The sequence below is a fragment of the Talpa occidentalis genome, unplaced genomic scaffold, assembly GCF_014898055.3.
Source record: "Talpa occidentalis isolate TD23 unplaced genomic scaffold, MPIMG_talOcc4v2.1 talOcc4.13, whole genome shotgun sequence".
NCBI classification, from domain to species: domain Eukaryota; kingdom Metazoa; phylum Chordata; class Mammalia; order Eulipotyphla; family Talpidae; genus Talpa; species Talpa occidentalis.
The window spans coordinates 38,266,702-38,289,229 of record NW_023601322.1 but is presented as its reverse complement, the minus strand read 5'-3'; the positions used below and the strand labels follow the sequence as shown (position 1 = coordinate 38,289,229).

The window sequence follows — 22,528 nt, the reverse complement described above, 5'->3', positions numbered from 1 at the left end:
GAAAGAGATCAAATCACATAAGTTTTATAGGCTAGACCTCTATGTGCCAATATAAGGAGTAAGTCACTGAAGAGTTTTAAGTAGAAGAGTAATGTGGTGAGAGTTATGTTTAAAACTCTGCCTGGGACCGTCTGGTGGCACAAGGGGCTAAGACACAACCTATGAAGCTATTGGCAGCCACTGCAGCACAAGTTCCATCCCGGGCCAGGGAGCTACCCACATGGTGCAGCAGACCTCTCCTGTCTTGCCCGCTGCTCCCCTCAGCAGTGTATTTCAGTCGATCTGCCTGCTCTGTTCCCCACTCTGTCTCTGGTGAATCCTCTCACCCTCTATACCTCTGGCCTGTACCCCAGTTCTTATACACATAAATAAATCTTTAAAAAAAACTGGGGAAAAATCGACTTTACCTATTTGAAGATTTTGATAAGCTATTACATTAAAAGGATCATGTTATTGTGGTTGCTATTTTAATTGATCTACTGAGATATTTACACATTTAAAGTGTACATTCAATGGTTTATAGCATAGAATTATGCAACTATTATGTGTGATAATACATGTTTCATTAAAGAGCCTGTATCTTTTACAAATATACTGAAATATTTACAGATAAATGCTATATCTGGAATTGCTTCAAAATAATCCAGAGAGTATGAGGTGGATGGAAAGAGCCAAAAGGAGAGTGAACATTGGTAATTCCTGAAGGAGGGTGAGGAGTATGTTAATTATATTATTCTATTTTAAGCTCTGATAATTTCCATAATTAGAATAAAAAGATCACTATGGTTGCTGCACAGAAAATGGCTAGTAAATGTAGTCAAGAGTAAAGCAGGGATACTAGCTACAAAACGAAAATCCAGGTAGGAAATGGTAGACCAAGAGTCAGTAGTAAAACTGAGACAGTAAATAGTATGAAGAGAACTACCTGTTATGTGATTTATTTTATAGGTAGAGTTATAGAAATGCTAATGGGCAAAACTGGGGTTGATCACCTTATGACTTCTCTAGTGGGGAAAAAACTTTATAAAATATTAACTGAAAAATTAACAATCACTTTAGGTTTTCTAGTTAGCACAAAGGAAGAAGTCTAATAAAAAGGCAGCCAAATCTGTCTTCATTCTATCTAGACAAGATTTTTGAGAAATTATTCCTTTATGCAGAGAGGAGAGATGTCATTTTTTTTTCCATAGAATTTTGTCCTAATACCAGAAATAAATTCTGAACTCCTGCCAACTAGCTGAAATCCAGTTAGGAACCAGTTCAAAGCGTGAACTGCCTGGCACACAGTAAGAATTAATAAAATGCTTTTTAAACTGAATGAAATAGCCTTGTACCTGGATGGGCACCATAACCAACTGTTTTAAGATTGCATTACCTCTCTTACCAACCACAACAAATTTAAAAAAAAAGAAATGATCCAATATTAAAATTCTGCAGATTTATCTCTTAATGGGAACACTAAAAAAATAAAAAAGTCAACACTCCTCACGCCAATTTACATAGAAAGCCACTTCAATTAGATGCCAACAGTATTTTTACTAGAGCTTAAGAAAATATGTTTAATGTCATCTGAAAGGATAAGCAGATCATATCAAAGAAAATCCTCAAGAGTTGTAAGAGGATACTAGAGATATTAAAACATTTTTAAAACCCATTAAGAGTACAACATTGGCAATAGACAAGGTAATGAAACAAAACAAAATTAAATTCTTAAAAAGTATGAGAAAGCTAAAAATGAAACATGAAAGGGACTGCTGGATAACTGGCATAAAAATAAATGATTAGCCATTTGAAAGTCCTAAAATAACTCACATCATTTTTCCTGCTCCACCCCTACCACACTTACAAACAGGGTTGCTTTCCGAAATTATCTGCCTCTCCCACTCCAGGCACCCTGGCAGCTTTCTTCTTCAAATATGCCAAGTGGTGTCCTATACCAGAGTCTTTAGAATTGTTAGTCCTTTGCTTTCAGTGCTCTTTGCCAGTGATCTTATGGCTCAGTCCCCTACTCAGTGTGGCTCTTTGCCCAAAGTGCCTTCAGAGAGGACTTTTCCTCAGGCCCCTTCCAAAACAGCAACGTCTACTCACTGCCATCCATTCCACCCTATTTTATATTTCTGCACCTCATTGTCTGACAACAGTCCTTGGCACACAGCAGTGGCTCAGCATTAGGTGAATGAATGGAATGTGATTACAGATGGACTAGGAGACAACAGAATCAAGTATTTACCAAATCTGTTACCTAAGTTGAAAAGCATTAGAAGAAACCAAAGCAGAGGATCAACAAATTTAATTACCACTTTATTTTTTTTTAGATTTATTTTTATTTATTTATACATACAAGCACTGGGTACAGTCAGAAGCGTGGGAGGGTGAGAGAATTCACCAGAGCCAGAGCGGGGAGCAGAGCAGGCAGAAGGACCGAAGTACACCACTGAGGGGAGCAGCGGGCGGCAGGAGAGGTCTGTGCGCCATGTGGGACCCTCCTCCGGTGGCCGGGGAGCAGCCGGGGATTGAACCTGTGCTGCAGAGGCTGCGGGCAGCTTCGCAACCTGGCGCTCAACCGCTGCGCCACCGGGGAGGCCCTAATTACCACTTTAAACACCCTTGTTTTATAAAAAATACACTAGGCAAATTTAGGTGTATATATCTATATATACACTATATCATCCCAGTCCTTATCATTGAAGTTTTGGGGAGGAAGATTCTATCTGTGTGAATACTATCCAGAGGGTGTGCCATGAAGACTTACTTTCCATACTGTTGTGGTGTTTCCAGAATATGGAAAAACTATTGATACTTGATTAAAAAGTAGGATTTTAATAAGTCAAGGCTATTTATAACCTATAAACTAAAAGAAAGAGCAGTCACTGAGCTGTGTGCCAGCCCACACTCATTCAGTATTCTCTGAGCACTGCCCTGTGCACATCACCAGGCAAAGGGTCTAATAGCCATGTCTGTGCTATATGGCTCTCGTCTCCTAGCAGCTGACTGTGCCACGGGCACGCATCTAACACAAGTGGATACCATCAGATTATCTCCCACTGAAATTTAAAACTGAGGCCAGGAAATCCTGGTCAACTGAATGCAATTACAAGGTAGTCATCTTCCGTCACATACACAGGAAAACAAAAAGGCTCATGTGCTAAGAGACAGAATGAGAGACTATGCAATAAGAAAAATACACCTTCAATGAGTGGCAGCCCTGTTGTTTCCTAACAGCTACCTGGTTCCTGATTCCATCCCTCTGACTCTTGAACAGCATTTCCTGCTTTCGAATATCACCAGATATCTCTGTACTCCTATTTTAATAATAAATAAGATCTTTATTTGCTTACACTTATCTTTAATACTTAAAAAAGAAATCACTAGTCTACCATAGAACATTAACAAATAAAAGATAAATATTTGGATGTTTGGGTTATAGACTATATTTTGGTACCTTTATTTCCCTCATTTTGACCATAAACAAGCATTATTCAATTTAAAATGCTATAAAATAGGTATGAAAACAGATTAGAAGGATACACAATAGGCCAAAGTAATACTGGCTAATTTGTGGTTTATTTTCTATTTTTAACACCTTTTAACATATATATATATATATATGTGTATATATATATACACACTAGTACTAATGAATAGTAAGAATACTTTTTCAGAAGCTTCTTGACTTATCGAGAACATTTTAACAGGAACGTTCAGTTGTGACTACTAATGTAAAGTATAGGGTAAAGTATAGGATGTATTTGAACACCAATAGACACCAAATGTTTACAGGGATTTTAACTTAGATTGATATTTAAACTATTAATTGAGTCTTTGGGATAATTTTAAAATCTAAATTTCTAAGGAAGAATCATAAACCACTCCACACAAAAACTATTCAAGGTTGGGAAATTGTCAAAGACACTAGGAATCAAACTAAACATCAATTTTATGTGACTCCTTTAGCACTTTTAGGATTCCTTTGCTTAATTCACAGGTAGGAAAATAATTTAACTTTATTTCCTAGTCACCAATTATGTAATGTGTTACTCTCACTGCTCCACCACAGTTCATACAGCCAATTAGGGGAATCCTTTTCAGATATCTGTGCCCACTTTCCATCACTTTTTAAAATTGGACCCTTCAAAGAATGTTCATCCATTCTGCAAACTGCTAACTTTCAATGCTAATAATTTTTTTTTCACTTTTACTGTTTTTAGGTTTTGCATCCTGCCATCCCTAACAAAGTAGCAAACCTCTAGACACCAAACACATTTCCAATCCCCTTTCCCTGTCTTCCTCAACTCCTCCCCCCCCCCCCCCCGCCCCTGCCTTACATTCTTGATCACATCTGACTTAGTAAATAACTGCCTTTTTTATTTGCTTACTGGCCCTCCCCTACTAGGATGTAAGCTCCATGAAAACAGGGACTTGCCTGTTTATTTTTTCAGCACTTTAGATCCCTAGTTCCTAGAATTGTATCTGACACATAAGCACTGAATAAATACTTAAATGAATATTTAAATTTCCATAGGTTCATAATTAGTCTTTTATCAAGCAGGGCAAGTCCCCCTCTTTCTTCCCTTTACAATTCTCTACCCCAGGCCTCCCCAGTGGTGCAGCGGGTTGAGTGCCGCCCTGTGAAGCTGTCCACAGCCTCTGCAGCACAGGTTCGATTCTAGGCCAGCCAGGGAGAGGTCCCAGACCTCTCCTGTTGCGCCCGCTGCTCCCCTCAGCAGTTCTTTCGGTCCGTCTGTCTATTCTGTTCCCCGCTGTCTCTGGTGAATCCTCTTACCCTCCCGCACATCTGGCCTGTACCCCAGTTCTTGTATAATCTTTAAAAAAATATTTTTAAAGAAATTCTCTATCCTGGACTTTCCTATATAATTTTAGAAGCTACTAGTTAAGTTCTGTGAAAATTTTTTGAGGGTTCTAGCTGGAATTTCTTTAAGATTTCTAAATTTAAAATGAATTTGGGATGAACTGTTTCCAATATTGTTTTTATCAACCAAATATAGGGCAGGTCTCTATTTTTTAGTTCATCTTTTAGATCCTTCAGTTATATTTAAAATTGCCTCCTAATCATTTTTATCAAATATGTTCCTTTTTCTTCCTGTTACCAAATCATTGCCTTTAAAAAAATTATACTTTGTCACAATTAAGTGATCAAGCTTCTATTGTGCTTGACTTTAAACAGACTTAATTTTCCCTTCACCTGAAAAAATTTCTCATTTGTCTATGGGGCCATTCCTTCTCAAATACTACAAAGGAAACTGCTGCCTCAGTCATTTATACTTGACCTACCATTTGCTCAATTACCCAGTAAAAACTGTTCTTGCAGAAAGGACCAAGCCCTGAGCCACTGACTTACACAGTCTTTTCTCAGTAACATCCTAACCTTTACTCTGCATTTTATTTTCTCCTTTGGCTCCCCCGGAATTGTTTTCCTCACATCTCCTGAGTGCTTTCTCTTCTCCATCCCATAATTGCTTTTTAATGTTTCTTCTAACTTATTCCAGGAAGAATCTGTATATATGCCCCAGAGATGCTTTCTCTGAGAATGAGATAACTCTTGAAAAGACTAGGGCTTACCAAGTAAACAAGCAGGAAAAGCACATTTCTGGCACAAAGAAGTAATATAAGGTGAGAACAGCATGGTGAACCAGAGAGCTTCAAACAGTTTGGAAATAAAGGAGATGCAGAATATTCTAGAATAAATTTTCTTTGTTTCTGCTACCATCTATGTCAAATTTCAAATCCTAATTACCTCTCCCCCTTGAGTGTTGGCCTGCCACAACCTATCTGAAATACTGTGATCACATTAATCTTATTAAAGCATCTCACCTCTCCATTGCTCACCTATATTTCAGGGCCTCTGTGACTTTCCAAATTAAGGGGCAAAATAGTTTGGCCTTTCCAGGCTTTTCACTACACAGCCTAATTTCCATTTACATGATTACCCAGTACTGCTCCCCTTTATCTACCTGAATGTGCCAAACTGGTTTTTACCTGAACTTGTCTTATGTTTCACTTTAACACCACCCTTTCATAATCCTCCTCCTTAGTACACTCTTTACCAAATTTCATATTAAATTCTTACTAGATAATAATGGTACTGTTTATATTTTTAAAAGAAAACCATAGGGTGGATGTTTATGTTAGAAACAAACTGAAATATTTAGACATGGAAAAAATCTTCAATCATACCAGGACTTCAGGGTCTACATCAAATGCCTAGTCCTTCATGAGGTTATTATTTATTACTCTGCACCTTCAACAAACATGTAATGTGTAGAAAGCATCATGTGCTATTCATTACATCATGTACTATATATTACAACATGCTGGGAAAACTAGACAGTAAAATATTAGCCATCCCCTTAGGGATTCAGTCTCATGGGAGACAGCTACATAAGCCAGTAACTACCATGGAGCATGATTAGACTATGATGGAGGCGAACACAGGGTCTCCTGGGATCACTGACAAGTTCTAACCCAGATGGGTGGTAAGCATCTATACATCTTAAAAAGTGACATATGAGGTCCTCTGAAAATGTTCCCCCTTTGAATACCTAGGAATCTTTTGTAGTTCCTCTTTGATAATATGCATATAGAGTAGATAATGATAATTCCGGGTTCCATATTTGCAAATATGCCAATTACTAAGATTTATCTATAACCCCCAAATCAACATTTATGGTAATTCTTGGTCATTTGCAAGTGTGTCCAGACTGGTGAAAAATGTGAGCCATCTGATACACCACTGAATGAGCTTCCAGTTGAGCTGAATAAGGTGATGTTTGACTGGCTGGTTTCAGCTCTCATTCTGTAAACAAGTGTCCTCGTCATGATTTATCAAGTGCTACATTTTCCCCTATTGTTTTTTTTTTTTTTTTTTTTTTTTTTGATTTCCCTGTTGAAACTCGTCCTCAGGGCTGCAGTGTAGTCTAGTGTTACCAAGCACAGGAAGGCTGTGATGTGCTCTGTGGAGAATGGGTGTTAAGAAAGTTAAGCTCTGTTCAGGCATGAGTCACGTGCTGTTGGCAGCAAGTTCAATGTTAATGAATCAGTGATATACATTAAATAGTGTTCTGAAATAAAATCACACAAAAAATTATGTATTGGGGCCTCCCTGGTGGTGCAAGGGGTTAAGCACCACACTATGAAGCAGTCCGCAGCCTCTGCAGCACTAGTCCGATCCCCAGCAGGCCAGGGAGAAACCCACATGGCGCAGCAGACCTCTCCTGTCTCGCCCACTGTTCCCCTCAGCAGTGTATTTTGGTCAGTCTGCCTGTTCTGCTCCCGGCTCTGTCTCTGGTAGATCCTCTCACCTTCCTGCATCTCTGGCCTGTACCACAGCTCTTGTATGCATAAATAAATAAATCTTAAAAAAAATATGGATTAATTAGGTGATATAAATGTGAACAGAGACTCACAGGAACCTAACTATTTCTGCTGGAGCAATGATTCAGTATTCAGAGCTCGGAATATGGACTTTATAGAATATAACTACCACAAACAAGAATCAACTGTGTGTGCGTGTGCATGTTTCTTTGAGGGAAACAGTCATCATGAGAACCTCCTATGGAGCAGGCATTATTAAACATTTGACTTTTAACTGGAAAGCAAATAAATAAGCCTATTTGTGTGTGTGAGTGTGTGAATGCCTTGACATCAAAATTAAATGGGAGCCATGCAGTTTAACAAAGACTGGATATTAAAAGAAAACACTTAATTTTACATGGCACTGACTAGTTTTTTATCACTTCAAAATGACTAGCAATGGTTTTTATCAACATGCTTACCATTTTTGTTCTTCATGTTAGGGTCTGCTCCATTTTTGAGAAGCTTTAAGGCACACTGCTTATGAGCCCGGTAAGCTGCACAATGCAAGGGGGTATTTCCTAACTGATCCGAACAGTTAACATCAGGAGGATTGGGCCTGTTGAGCTAACAAGTGAAGAAATACAACACCGAGTTATATATAAAAAAATAGCCATTCTCCCACACAACACTGAGGAGATGTCTGGGTGCTCAGGTGGATTCTCATACCACAGAGTCTGAGGAACAGCTGGGTTCCTTGGCATCTGGACTGTTTAGTGGCTTCTTGCTCATTAGACCAGCCAGCTTGGTACCCATGCTGGTCCTCAAGGGGTCACAATGTCCAACAACAGACAAGCACATTACATCAGTGCCACCCAGCCCACCTCTGGAAACTATATTTCACCCAGATTTGCTAGCTCCAACCGGTTTTGCAATTTACACTTCTTATTACAGCAAAATTACAAATTAGTCTTCTGAAGAGATCATTCAGAAGACTTAAAACCATAAATGATAATGTGTAAATGTTAAAGTTCTATTGAATTTGTTGTTCCCAACTGACTGCTTTATAGGCTTCTGTGTAGTCTCACTTTATGAAGTTTTAAAAATGTTTTGGGCACTAATCTTAGAAACCAAAGAGACCTTTGTAAGTGAGCTAAAATAACTTTAAAGCCAATGGCAATACTTCAGTCTTGAATTTAGATCAAATTTAGAGTTTCATGTTTAATGAGACTATGCGGGGAACAGAAACTGAAAAGCAGGTCTCCGAAGAGGGAAAAAATGGGTAAAGCCTTAGTCTATTTTGACACAATATTCATATTCCAAAATATTGTCCCTTCTGTGTATGTTTCTTTCTAGAAGTTTAGTATACCTTTCAGAAAGTACTCCTTAATATTAGAGAAACTTATTCCTTTACAGGTTCTGATTTATTGTATTTCAATTTTAAATGGACTTAATCTGAAAAAAGGTATTGCCTTTACATTAAGTATTTGCCTTGAAAAAAAGATCCTTATCCAACAAATTTGCAGTAGAGGACTAAGGGTGTAAATCATAAATTCAGAAAAAAGTCTTTAAAATGTATCCTGCTGAAGCTATTGTCATGTAAATTGTTTCTGTTACAGGTTTTCAAGGACTTTCATTCTACTATATGAACTCCAGTATTTTGGTCCACAATTTGACTAACCTATGAACTTAACATTAAGTAAAAATTTTTCTGATGTGCAATGTAAAGAAATAATGAATGTTTGGTTTTTGTTTTGTTCCTTTTACCAGAGCTGTGAGTTCTGTGGCTTTGCCTTCTCTTGCTGCGGCCAAGAGCAATTCTTCAAACTTTCTTTGCTGAGTCCTTTCTACAGCTGCAAAAGGAAAGCAAATATTACTTTATTTCTCTACTTCTAGTCAAGATTCTATCAGCAAATTCTCATTACAAAGATACATAAAGATCAAGTTAAGTCACGATGTTTTGAAACATAATTCAAATGCAAGTAGACTTTATTATTATTCTCATTGCCTTAAAGTTCAGATTACAGACTTTAAATTCTTTCAGGCTTGGATAAATTTATGTTTTCAAGTTAGAGATCTTTATCCTAGTCACAATACCCATCACAAATAATTATGCATTACTTCTGCATTTGGTAATACTGTTACATATCTGCTTTGAAAGTTAGGTAAGTGGGGAGATGAGTTCTTACCTCAGAAACTTAAGATGTGAAGAGTAATAAGTAGCTATACAAACCATATATACATATTTAGGCTCACATATACTTATATACTTCCAATAACATATATTTTATATTTTTTTATCAAATACTGTAGCACATAAGTCCCAGATGCTACTCAAAGCACTTTTAAAGTATTTACTCATTAAAGCCTCAAAATGAATATTTAATTCTATGAAGTAGGTGCTATTATGCTGAATTTATTCATGAAGAAACTGAGGAACCAAAAGGTTAAGGAACCTAACCAAGGTCACATAGCCTGGAGGTAGAAGAGCTTGTCTTTCAACTTGGGTAGGGTGGTTGGTTCCAGAATTCATTATTTCTATGCTACACTGCTTCTCAAATCATACTTGCAGAGAAAGAGCAACTAGCAATGTGATTTGTTTAAGGAACTGGAATATGTAACTAGGTCTCATTTCTGCTACATTTCTCTTTTGACTTACAGAAAAGCATATTTATGTGTGTATGGCCTCCCCACAGATTATTAATTACAAAAGGCAACAGTACCCTGACAGTGGGCCACCAACTGATGAGAGTTAACATCACCAGCAGTGGTACAAAATGACGTCATGTGCTCCTATGTGAGATGCTGGCAAAGGATACAACCTCAGCTCTATAATATTACCACCAGGAACACATCTGTTAACCTAACTATATGAACAGAAAAACCCATATTTTTGAGGGATATTCTATAAACAATTCTACAAATTCCTTTCTCTACAAAAAGGTCAAGAGCATGAAAAAACAAAGGAATTATTACAGATAAAAGGAGACTAAAGTAATGTGACAAATATAATGTAAGCCTAGATTGAGGGAAAATACACTACAAGAGACATCTGGAAATTGGCAAAATTTGAATATGAATTGTACATGATGCAAATATTATACTCATGCTAAATCTCCTGATACCAATCACAATATTGTGACTATATCAGAAAATACCTTTGTTCTTAGGAGAATCATACTGAACTATTTAGCGCTAAGATATTGATGTCTATAAATTGTTCCCAAATATTTCAGCAAAAAAAGTCAAAAAAGGGCCTCCCCTGGTGATGCAGCGGTTGAGCACTGGGCTGCGAAGATGCCCACAGCCTTTGCAGTGCCGGTTCGATCCCCGGCTACCGGCGAGGGTCCCACATGGCGTGACAGACCTCTCCTGCCACGCCCGCTGCTCCCCTCAGCAGTGTATTTCCAGTCTGCCTGTTCTGTTCCCCACTCTGGTGAATTCTCTCACCCTCCCGCGCTTCTGTACCCAGTGCTTGTATAAATAAATAAATAAATCTTAAAAAAAAAAGTTAAGAGAAAACATTAAACAATATATTAAAAGATAAACCAGATGGAGTAAATGTTAATGATTGGTGAGTGGATGTGAAGGACATACAAGTACACATTTTACTATTCTTGAAATTTTCCCATAGATAAGAAATCTCTCAAAATAAAGAGACAAATGATATGTGAAGGATGATATTCCTCTCTAATACCTGATGAGTAATCTGCCCTCTCCTGAATATCTCCATCATGGGAAACTCACTACATTTTCAGGTAACTCAAGTCTTATTACAATACAATGGACTTGAAGATGATATTCCATCAACTGGCCCTGGTCCGCACAAATCAGATTATTTGTCCTCCAATATAACAGCTCTTCAGATATAACAGATGCTTAAATATGATGTCATTGTGTTTACCAAAGTCTATTTTTCTGGAGTGAAACATCTCCTATCCCTCTGTGCATTACCCTATGATATGGTTTCTGGTCTACCTGTGGACTGGTGGGTTTCTGGATATACCCTTGCAGTCTGACCCATTTAATAAACTATTCACAAATGATACAGCTGACTAAGGCGACCTCACCAAATAGAATCACTCAACTAAGTTTCTATTTTTATTTCCCAGGCTAGGAGCATGTTAGCTGACAAATCATAGTACCCATAAAATCAGCTAAGCCCTTTGTCCTTAGTTTGGATTTGGGAGAGCCTTAGCCATCTTCTTATTGTTGGCCCCATTAAATGTAGACTTCTTAGGCTAACCTAACATTCCAGTCTGTCAGGAAATTCTCAGTTTTGTGTTCTCATCTTGTTACAGTTAAATGACAGGGCAGGATCAAAGACAGTATTTCATCGTCCCAATTAGGTCACTATTTATCAAAGAGCTGGGATCCTCTCTACCATGTTCAATCTCCCCAAAATTACATAATACAGACTTAAAAATTTTTGTGTTGATTTGCTTGCTAATTGAGAATGAAAGGGTTCCTTTTAAATGCAAGATTGAATTAAGATATTGGTCTAAAGTTATATGACAAGCAACATTATTTTGCTGTTACCAGAGAACAAGTGAGATTTTAGTTTTCAAGGCCAACTGGAAAGTAATAAAAAGATCTTGGTTTTTAATCAGATAAAAATAGCAATCATTACAAAATTAACAATCAATATCCTTTAAATACAAATTTTTCTTGGGCCTCCCTGGTGGCACAAGGGGTTAAGCACAGTACTATGACGCTATCCATAGCCTCTGCAGCAGGAGTTTCATTCCCGACCTACCAAGGAGCTACCCACATGGTACAGCAGACCTCTCCTGTCTCACCCACTGCTCCCCTCAGCAGTGTATTTCAGTTTGTTCTGTTTCCCACTCTGTCTCTGGAATCCTCTCAACACCCATACCTCTGGCCTGTACCCTAGTTCTTATATGCATCAATAAAAAAATCTTTTTTAAAAAATACAAAATTATCTTGCCCTTCTCTGAAATGCAAAGGACAGAAATCGGGTATGTATGAAATTGCAAATTTAATTCAATATTCTTAATTCATAAATGAGTAAAAAAATCTCTTCTCTACAACAGAAATAATCACATAAAAATAATTATAGCAAAGCTGACCATTTGGAGGATAATTTTAATACCTGAGCATTTCCCAGTGGAAGCATTATTTTAGTTTAAACTATTTTAGAGAAATCCCTGCATTATTGCAGACTCTTACGTTTTCCTAAATGTAATTTAATCTTTGTAGTTCATAACAATGTAGCCAATCAATCAAGAAATGACTGCCAGCTATTGTACTGTAATGAAATACTCAGGACAATGGAGCCAGCCAGAGCCATCTTCCCTAACATCAAATAACTAAGAGGTGCAGTTATTTGTAGTTTCTGTTCTGCTCTTTGATATTCTTTCATATCCATGCTTCTGTGAGCCTATCTGTCATACTCCCATATGTCTCTAATATTCTACTTTCAATTCTGTTGGCAATTTGATCAACAGATTTTTTAAACTTGCCATAATGTCAAACAAGTGTTTAAAAGTTATGAGAACACTCATAGGTAATTTTGTTCTAGTCAACGATTTTTAAATTATGTTATCTTTATTGCATAGGCTCGGTGTCACTATCTCAGATGCAACTTCTACTTATAATTTGGATGTTGGTTACAAAGAAAGTAAATGTTATTTCAGTTAATATTCGTAATATTTACTTACCTTCAAGCATGTTCCTGATTTCTTTGTCATGAGTGACTTCTTTTGCTGTCTGTCCACTCCCATTAACAACAGTAGCATCAGCATCATATTCTAAAAGAAGCATTACCAATTCCTAAAAACAAAGAAATTAGTTTTAGCTATTAAGATATTATTATATTACAGTCCTTTTCCAAATTTCTAATTAGCACAACAGAAAAGTCCATGTAGGAATCTTTATATAGTATCAGTTATGTTTACAATTAGCAATTATTAAGTAACTACAAATTGAATGTCACAATTTAACTAATTCTAGTAGTGGATGCCTAAGCATTTGCTAATCTACAATATACATAGACAACTTCTATAATTGATTTTTAAAGTAAGTTAACTGGTAATATTGCCAAATTGGTTCATCAAAATAAGAAAGTCATTTGAAGTAGAGCAGATAGCACATTCATTGAACATTATTCCACTCAAACCTGTGAGAAAGATTTACTATACAAACCTAGATTTTTTAATAAATTTTTATGCTTCTAAAAAAATAGAACATTATTTCTTAAAGTGATATAGATTTACAGCATATACCACTAGCAAAGGAATGGTTTATAATGAAGCAAATGATCTTCTAAAGTCAGTACTCAACAATGGAGATAATCTACACTGATTCATATTTACTCTAAGTGACTACTCTTTTAGGAATGTCAGTTGATTATTAATGTACATAAGCCCAGTATTACTGGTTCAATTCAGTTATACAATAAGGCAGTAGAAACAAAAAAGCAGGAAATTTGCAGGAGAACATTAGAGATATAAAGGTTCATTTTACTGGCACGTGCAGCACCCACACAGGAGAAATGAAGTACCGGCTGCTTAGCTCTCAAGCAGGAGGAGGTACAGCGCTGCTCTCATGTCTAGGCTGATAGGTGCACTGACACTTTTGAGGTGACACCCTGTTGTTACACAGTATGTTTTCCTGTGAGTTTCACTGTTCCTTTGGGCCATAAGACTTCCTATGCTCTTTTAATGCAAAAAAAAAAAAAAAAAAAAAAAAAAAGTTGTAAAAATGCTTAAATCTACAAAACAGAGACAGGAAGAACAAAATACCCTGGGCTAGATACCATATGATCACAAAAGCATTTTGCGTGTATTTTTCTTGCTAATCATTTTTCCTAAGCATAGGTTTGAGATTTGAAAACAGAATTATATGACACAGTTGCTTATTTTATGCTGCTATCACATAATATGTTTTTCAGGATACTATATAGTGTTTACAAACATATTTTTCAAGGCTGAATGTTATTTAAGTACTATCACATTTTAGAAATAATTAAGTTTCTATTTTAACAAAATGAATCAATAACTTAGCCTCTTCTATCATTTATAAAGGTAACATTTTAGGAGAAGAGTTTTTATACTTTATGTAAAAAGTTCAAATTAGTAAAAAAGTTAGAACAACCTGGATAATGATAGAAAATATTTACACATCTTATCTAATAAGGACTTGCATCCAGAGTATATAATTAACTCTGACCACTCAGCAATAAAGAGACAAATAACTAAATTTATAAATGGCTAGAGCTAACAAAAATATATATAGAAGGAAATTAAGAAAAATAATCCCATTTACAATAGCATCAAAAAGAATTAAAAACTTAGCAAAGAAAGGTGGACCCAATGGACTTTGGTGGAGGACCATGGATGTGGCATGATACATGCATCTAAAAAGGTGTGAAACTATTACTTTTTTAAATTTTATTTATTTTATTTTATATATTTTTTACATCATTTTTCATTTTTGCACAATGTATGAATTTTCATCTTGGTTATAGTCCCCATACAATTCCCACCCACCCTGATTTTGATCTTACTCCCTTCCCTCCTCTCCCCCCGCCCCTGCAGTATGTCTCTGTGAACCTATTACTTCTGAACCACATACACTGCTGTAAACCAGTATTATCTTGATGCTTTTTAAAAGGAATGCAGGGCCTCCCTGGTGGTGTAGGTGTTAAAGTCTCAGTGTTATCAAACTATCACCAGTCACTGCAGCATGAGTTCGAGCCCCGGCCAGAGAGCTATCCGACATAGCACAGCAGATGTCTCCTGTGCTCTCAGTGTCTCGCCCACTGTTCCCCTCAGCTGTATATTTCAGTAGATCTGCCTGTTCTGCTCCCCATTCTGTCTCTGGTGAATCCTCTCACCCCCTGCACCTCTGGCCTACATCCCAGTTTTTGTGTGCATAAATAAATAAATCTTTAAAAAAAATAAAGGGGCCTCCCCTGGTGTCGCAGGCGGTTGAAAGCGCAGCGCTGTGAAGCTGTCGGCAGCCTCTACAGTGCCGGTTCGATCCTGGCTGGCAAAAGACACTGAAACTGTAAAATATTGCTGAAAGAAACAAACTGGAAGACATCTAGTGCTCACAGTAAAAGATATAATATTGTCAGGCTATGTATACTACCCAAGGTAATCTACAGGGTTAGTGAAATCCTTATCAAACTGACATGACATTTTTCCAGGGGAAAAAAGAAAACCTATCCTTAATTTTACATGGAATATAAAGGAACCCCAAATAATATGGAAAAAAGAACAAAGAAACTCAAGACCTCACAGTCCCTTATATCAAAACTTACCTCAAAACTACAATAATCAAAATAATGGCATAAACACAGATATACAGACCAATGAAACAGAAAGTCCAGAAATTATCTCTTGCATTTATAGTCAACTGTTTTTTCAACAACCATTCAAAGTGGAATGGGCAATACAAATGGTGCTGGGAAAACTGACGATCCAAATTTAAAAGATGAAGTTGAGGCAGCAGTCCTTCTGCCCACCTGTGACTATGCATGTGCTTCTTTACACCCACTCTCTCCCTCCTCAGGGCAGCAGCTTCCTGTCTGCCCATAACCTATACCATTCCAGGGCTTCTCCTCACTGACCTCCCTCAGTGGAGGCAGCTCCCCTCAAGGCCACACTCCTGCAGCCATGAAGGCCTCTCTCAGCAAACCTGTCCCTTTCAAGGGCAGCACTTTCTGCCCGCTTGTGTCTATGCAAGAGTCCTTCACTTTTCTGTCCCTTTTTGTAATAAAGCTGCTGAGAGGAGAGGGGAGGGGAGGGGAGGGGAGGGGTGGGGAGGAGAGAAGAGATGAAGTTGAACCCATGCCTTCTACCAAATATAAAAATTACCTCAAGATTGGTCAAAGACCTCTAAATGTGAGGTCTAAAACAATAAAAACCTTAGAAAAAATGTAGAAGGAAAGCTGCATAATTATTTATTGGGTATGACACCAACCACATAGGCAAAAAAGAAAATAATTGGACTACATCAAAATTTAAAACTTTGTACATAAAAGGGCACTATCAAGAGAGTAAAAAAGGCAATTTGAAAAATGGGAGGAAATTTTTACAAATCATACATCTGATAAGGTACTTTATCCAGAAGATATAAATAGCATCTAAAACTTAACAAAAACACCCAAATCATCATAAAACAGCCATTTTTAATTCCTAAAAGACACATTTTACTTAAAATATTGCTGGCCAAGATGGTTATTGGACATATTGGTCAAAGGGCTCACTACTATGAAGAGAAATAAAGTATGCACTTTGAGTGTGGCATTTTTCTTCACAATTTTAGAAAATGGGTGCCACAGTAATATGCTAAGAATAGTAGCACACAACAAAGGTTAGAGCAAAGTTAACAGAGGCCATGAATAGACTCCCAATTATCCTAACTCCATTCTGCACAGTAAACTGTCAGTCATTTCCTTACTGTATCAGTATCTTGCCATCTTCATCACACAATTCATTTCAGATGAAACACTTAGGGAAAAATCCCTACACAGACTAATAAGTTATTAAGACATAGGTCATTTACTGTAAATTTTACCCTTCTAAAGTATACAATTCCATGACTTTCCTTGTAGTCAGAGGTGTACAACAGTCATCTAATTGCAGAACATTTTCAACACCTCAAAAAGAAATCTTGTACTAAAAATCACTCTCCAATCCCTCTTTTTCCATGTTCCTGACAATCACTAATAAACTTTGTCTCCAAAGATTTGCCTACTCTGAATAGTTCCATAAATAGAATCATCCCCGGTGGCGCAGCGGTTGAGCGCTGGGTTGCGAAGCTGCCCGCAGCCTCTGCGGCGCCGGTTCAATCCCCGGCTGCTCCCCGGCGACCGGAGGAGGGTCCCACATGGCGTGCAGACCTCTCCTGCCGCCCGCTGCTCCCCTCAGCAGTGTACTTCGGTCCTTCTGCCTGCTCTGCTTCCCACTCTGGCTCTGGTGAATTCTCTCACCCTCCTGCGCTTCTGACTGTACCCAGTGCATGTATAAACAAAAAACAAACAAACAAACAAATAAATAAATAACATGCCTCTAAAAAAAAAAAAATAGAATCATCCAATATGTGGCCTTTTGTGTATGGTTTCTTTCATTTAGCATGTTTTCAATGTCCATTTGTATTGAGCAAATGAGCATATCTTTTGCATTGCGGAATAATACTTCATTGTATGGGTATACCACTTTTTGCTTATCCATTCATTAGGTGAAAGATATTTGTGTTGTATCCACCTTTCTGATTATTATGAATAATGCTGCCACAAATATTCTCATGTTTATTTTGGGTTTTCCCCCACATCTTTAAAGATTAATTTTTTCTACAGAATCATCTACTTACTCAACAAAAATTGCACATGAAAATTTTACTTCTTGTCATATAATCAACACAGGTTTCAGTTCTTATCAAAGTTAGGAGGAAAAATAATTTCTACAAGTTATATTTATAGACTTTAAAGAGAAGTTCAAGAAACAACTTAAATCATGAGTTGTAACTTTAATACTGGCTAGGCCTGGCATTCAGAACTTAAGAACAGTGAAAATAAATGGGTGTTGTTTTATGCTACTAAATTTGTGGGAATTTGTTATAGCTGCAATAGAAAATACACATTTTAAAAATCTAAAGGTAAACAAACAGCAAAGACAAAAAAAAAAAATGGCACTAAAGTCTAAAAACTTTTTTTTTTAGCTGGGCTTATGGCCAATTAGAATAAAGACTACATTTCCCAGCTGCCTTCAGCTAGTGTAGCCATGTTACTATTTTAGCCCATAAGATTAAGCAGAAGTGTCACATAATAGCTTTCTTAGCCCATACTTCATTTCATCTAGCATATTTCCTGGAATTGGGATGCTCTCATACTGGGGGATGCTCGCAACTAGATGATTAAGTCAAAGCTACACTTAGAACAAGATAATATAATTCTGAGTATTTTCCATCTGCCCTGGACTACTAAAATGAGCTCTCAAATGTGGAAAAATAAGCTTTTGCTGCAAGTCACTGTTATTTAGGTTATCTGTATTTCTATTACTAACGGCTATACCTCCAAAGATTAGAAACAATTATACTACACACAGAGAGCCAGGAATAAGAATAACCCTAGACTTCTCAACAACACTAACAGCTGGAAAACAGCAACAAGGCCTTGAAAATTCTGACAAATTTCAATAAAGAAATATATATGTAGTCAAGATATAATTCAGACACGAGAGGCATTTTCAGACACAAGAATTCTCAAAAAAATTATTTCCCATGCAGCCTCTCAAAAATCTCCAAGGGACAGAAAAAAAAAACAAAACAAAAACAAAAAGCAAACAAACAAAAAAAAGATGTGGGACCCAGGAACCAAGGTAGAGAATTTGCAGAGTAAATGAAAAGTAAATCTCTAATGTGACAACCATATCCCAAGCTCTGCAGGGCACCCTGTCCAGGACAGAGCAAGGGGAAATGGTCTCCAGGAGGGAGCACTGACCTAGGACCATGAGTACATTGTCTGGCATAGAAAAACTAGCACAGTCATGGCAACAAACTCATAGTACCTATTAAGCCAAAATCTACTCACAGGTTAAGAGAATGGGAAATGTGAACTGGTTTTGGCAGAGATTAAGTCAGGGAGAAACAATGAAAAATCAAACCTTTCAGAGGTAGGGCAACAGAAAATCTAAAACTGGAAAAAAAAAAATGAAGTGTAGCTACGTATATTATTTAGAAACACGGAAGTTAAAAAAAACACAGAAGAGATGAAATTATTAAAGTAGTTGCCTCTAGGAGAGTGTGACTCAGTGTGCAAGCATGAGGCAAAGGTCATGAGTTGTTCATTACAAGTCTTATAAGTGTTTGATGTGTAAAGTAAAACACACACACAGGCACATACACAGATGTTTTTAAATAAGACCCAATGCTCAAAGAAGAAAACTCTTAACAGATTAAGACACTGCTGTCTTAACAGATTAAGACACATTAAATGACAGACACAGTCGACCAAACTAAACATTTATCTAGCAATGTCTCTGAAATTGCCACAAGAAAAGCCCATTTCATAACTTAATTGGAATTTCCAGATACGTTCGCCTAGGTCTTAGAAAGCCAAAAGGGCATCACCCCCAATCTAATAAGAAAAAAGCTAGATAAGCTCCAAAACTGTAACTTCTCTTGAACCCAGTGGAGAACTTTGATGGCAAAACACTACAGCTAGTCTGAAATTTATGAAGTAAACCACTCCAAGTAGGCACTGACTACCAGTAGGTATGGGAGTGAGATGGAGTCTGACAAAAAAGCTGATAAAGGAATTCAGCTCAAGAGTGTGACGCATTGCCAGGCTGAGAGCAGGCTAGCCCAAGACTGCAGAACCTCAGAGCCACAGATATGTAGACACTGATAAAGAACCATCATCTGAGGCAGAAGCACAAGGCCTAAAAGGAGGCTGGACTAAGATGACAGAGAACTCCCTTGTGCCCTACTTCCACCTCAAGGCTAGCATGAACAAACATTGTATTGTTGAGGGGAAAGCTTAGAGAGAAACTGGGTGACAAGGTAAGGCTAAGTGAGGGTAAAATAGTAACATCAAGGAAAATCCCTCCAGCAAATCAGCCTGCACCTTATGCAGAAACAATACTGAATTTGGACACATCACACTGAAGGAAACCACAACCACCGCAAACTCAAGTTCAGTCAGTTCCAAACTAGTTTGACTCAGCCTCCCCAACCAAGAAGAGGTATGCCCATTTCCTCATCACAGAACTATTTATCTCTGTCTTTACTGTCACCACAGTGTTTTAACATGCAATGAAAAAAATCACCAGACACACAAAAAGTGGGAAACAACCCAGTGTCAAGAAATCAATCAAGAAAATGACACAGAAATAACCACGATATGGAAATTATTGGACAATTTAAAATAGCTAAGACTATTAAGTTAAAAGGTCTAGTGGAAAAGATCAACATGTTTTTAGATGAAAAATTTCAGCTATAAAATAGAAAATGCAAGTGTGAAAAAATACTATAACAATCAACGAGAGTAAACAGAGATAAAGAATATCTTGGTGGCCTCACAGTAGCTGAAAGACAGTATTTGGCTAATTTCTATTGACCTTAAAGGAGAGAGGAAGAGAAGGCGCTTGGGAGGAGGAGTAAGAAGGAGAGAATAGAAGTGAGAACACACAGTTATGGGACAATCATTCTAACAAATGTATAGTAAGTTAATTGAAGAATTTATATGAGGCAGTATTTTCTTAATCCAGCAGGAAAGGATATAAAGGGGAAAATGACGATGAAAGCAGCATCTGCTCCTTTTGCCTATGGAATTTGCCCTTAGGAATGCAGGTCTGCTAATCATGTCCATAGCTCTCTTCAGGTCAGTCCTTGCCCCTCTGAACCCCATGACCATAACTGCATCCACCTGGCTTCTGTTTGCATGTCCCCTCTGGGCCTCAACTGTTTCAAGTTTCTATCTCCTCCCCCTCCTCACTGTTATCAGAGAACCAGGTTTCCGTGCATTTTACAATGGCAGAAATAACCATTGATAAATAAGCATTGATAAATTCTTCAATGATGCTGGTGCCATTTTCACAGGTGACTTCTGCTCTGGTAAATGGCATATCCGCTAGACCCTTCATGTCACAAAACTAACTGGTATGATGTTACAAATCCAACCTAGCATGCCTCCTTATTGAAGTTCTGCTGTCTGCAATGACAGTTCTGGCATTTTGACATTTATAGCAGGGCTCGTTTGCTTTTTCCATTAACAACTGTATTTGTACCACCAAAAGACATCAATGATGAATGATCAACTTGTCTAGTTTGTGGACCTGAGTCAATTTCGGGCCTTACTGAAGAAGAGGGGATCAGTGGCCATTTACTTAAGTAACCATACACTGAGGAAAGGGAATACCCAAACATTTCCTGCCTCCTTCCTTCCCTTCCACAGGTGTGATCCCATAGCACTCCATAAACTTGTAACACACTAATCTCCATTCAGCCCATTTTCTGGGAAATCCAGCCTAGAACTAGTAGCAATATTTATACATGTATTTCAGGATTGTCATTTTCCGTTAAATGAAACAAGGCTTGCCAAGTTAGTTTCGACAGTGTCTGACATGTGACTAGACCTTCAGTTCATAAGTATGAGAAAGGGTATCCTAGGGAAGATAGAAGAGTCTATATAAACCCTAGGATTACAGGCATTTCTATATACCAGAAGAAATATGTAATTCCCAAGACAAAGAACATAGAAAGTATTTGTTTCCAACATATTCTCAATTCTGTTGGAAAACAGTATTTCAAAACAAATGTCAGTACCACAATGCAACTGTTAACTATTTTGATTATATCCCTATTTTAAGCTGATTTTAACAGATATAAAATATTCAGAATTCTAACAGTACTTGAAAAATAAAGGAACAAATGCTACATATTTTTAAATTCTGGAACGTTAACTTTTATCAAAGAACACTAGGGGGTGCTACTGTGCCAAGAAAAGACTAAAGGTCCCTCAAAATTTGGTAGCAGTTTTATTTATATACTCCATAGAATGAGAATTTAAAAATCCTTTATAATAAATCAATCCCTTGTCACCTTATCATTCTCATTAAATCACACAATCTTACTTATTTTTTAAATTATTTTCATGTTTAAAAATCACATCTGAACAAGATAATATGATTCCTTTTATGAGTACAATCAGAAAGTAAACTTTTTGCAAAATTCAATCCTACCTAGCTATTGATCACATAAACTTTCCTATATAACACAACCATTTAGCTGCAGCTAAATTTAATTCTCTAATACAGGACAACATAATATGGACAAATCAAACCTAAGCCCATTTAGCATGGTCTCATATTCAAAGTGAAGAAAACAGCAGAAAGGGCCAAATATTTGAAGACCAGACCTAGACAAATGAACTGATTTGCGCTAGATAATTATAGAGATGGGCAGTGTAACTTGTGTTCACGGAGGACACAAAAATTAAATGCTTTCATTCCTGAAGAATAAAATTACTGCAATCCACTAGTAAGATACATAAACAGTAACTATAATACAAGGTAGACAACGAGTAAACATGTTCTAATGTGCTCCAGGTATCTGGAAAACTAAAGCTACCTTGTAGCTGCAAGAAGTTGGGAAAGTATTTATAGAGATAGCATTTGAGCTACACTTTCAAAAATGGGGAGATTTAGGTCATGTGAAAATAAATGGCAAAGAATTTTCTTAGGTATCT

The 22,528-nt window shown here is 37.2% G+C and overlaps 1 protein-coding gene across 6 annotated transcripts in view; it reads right to left on the bottom strand.

Annotated features, from left to right (window-relative positions):
- The window catches only part of OSBPL1A (oxysterol binding protein like 1A), a 192,341-nt gene that overhangs the window by 134,732 nt on the left and 35,081 nt on the right, over positions 1-22,528 (bottom strand). For all 6 annotated transcript variants that reach the window (XM_054694131.1, XM_054694128.1, XM_037508727.2 and 3 more), the window contains 3 exons: positions 12,993-13,104; positions 9,079-9,164; positions 7,794-7,938 (listed from right to left, as the gene is read on the bottom strand). In XM_054694131.1, coding sequence (XP_054550106.1) covers positions 7,794-7,938; positions 9,079-9,164; positions 12,993-13,104 — 343 coding nt within the window. The remainder of the gene's footprint in view (positions 1-7,793; positions 7,939-9,078; positions 9,165-12,992; positions 13,105-22,528) is intronic.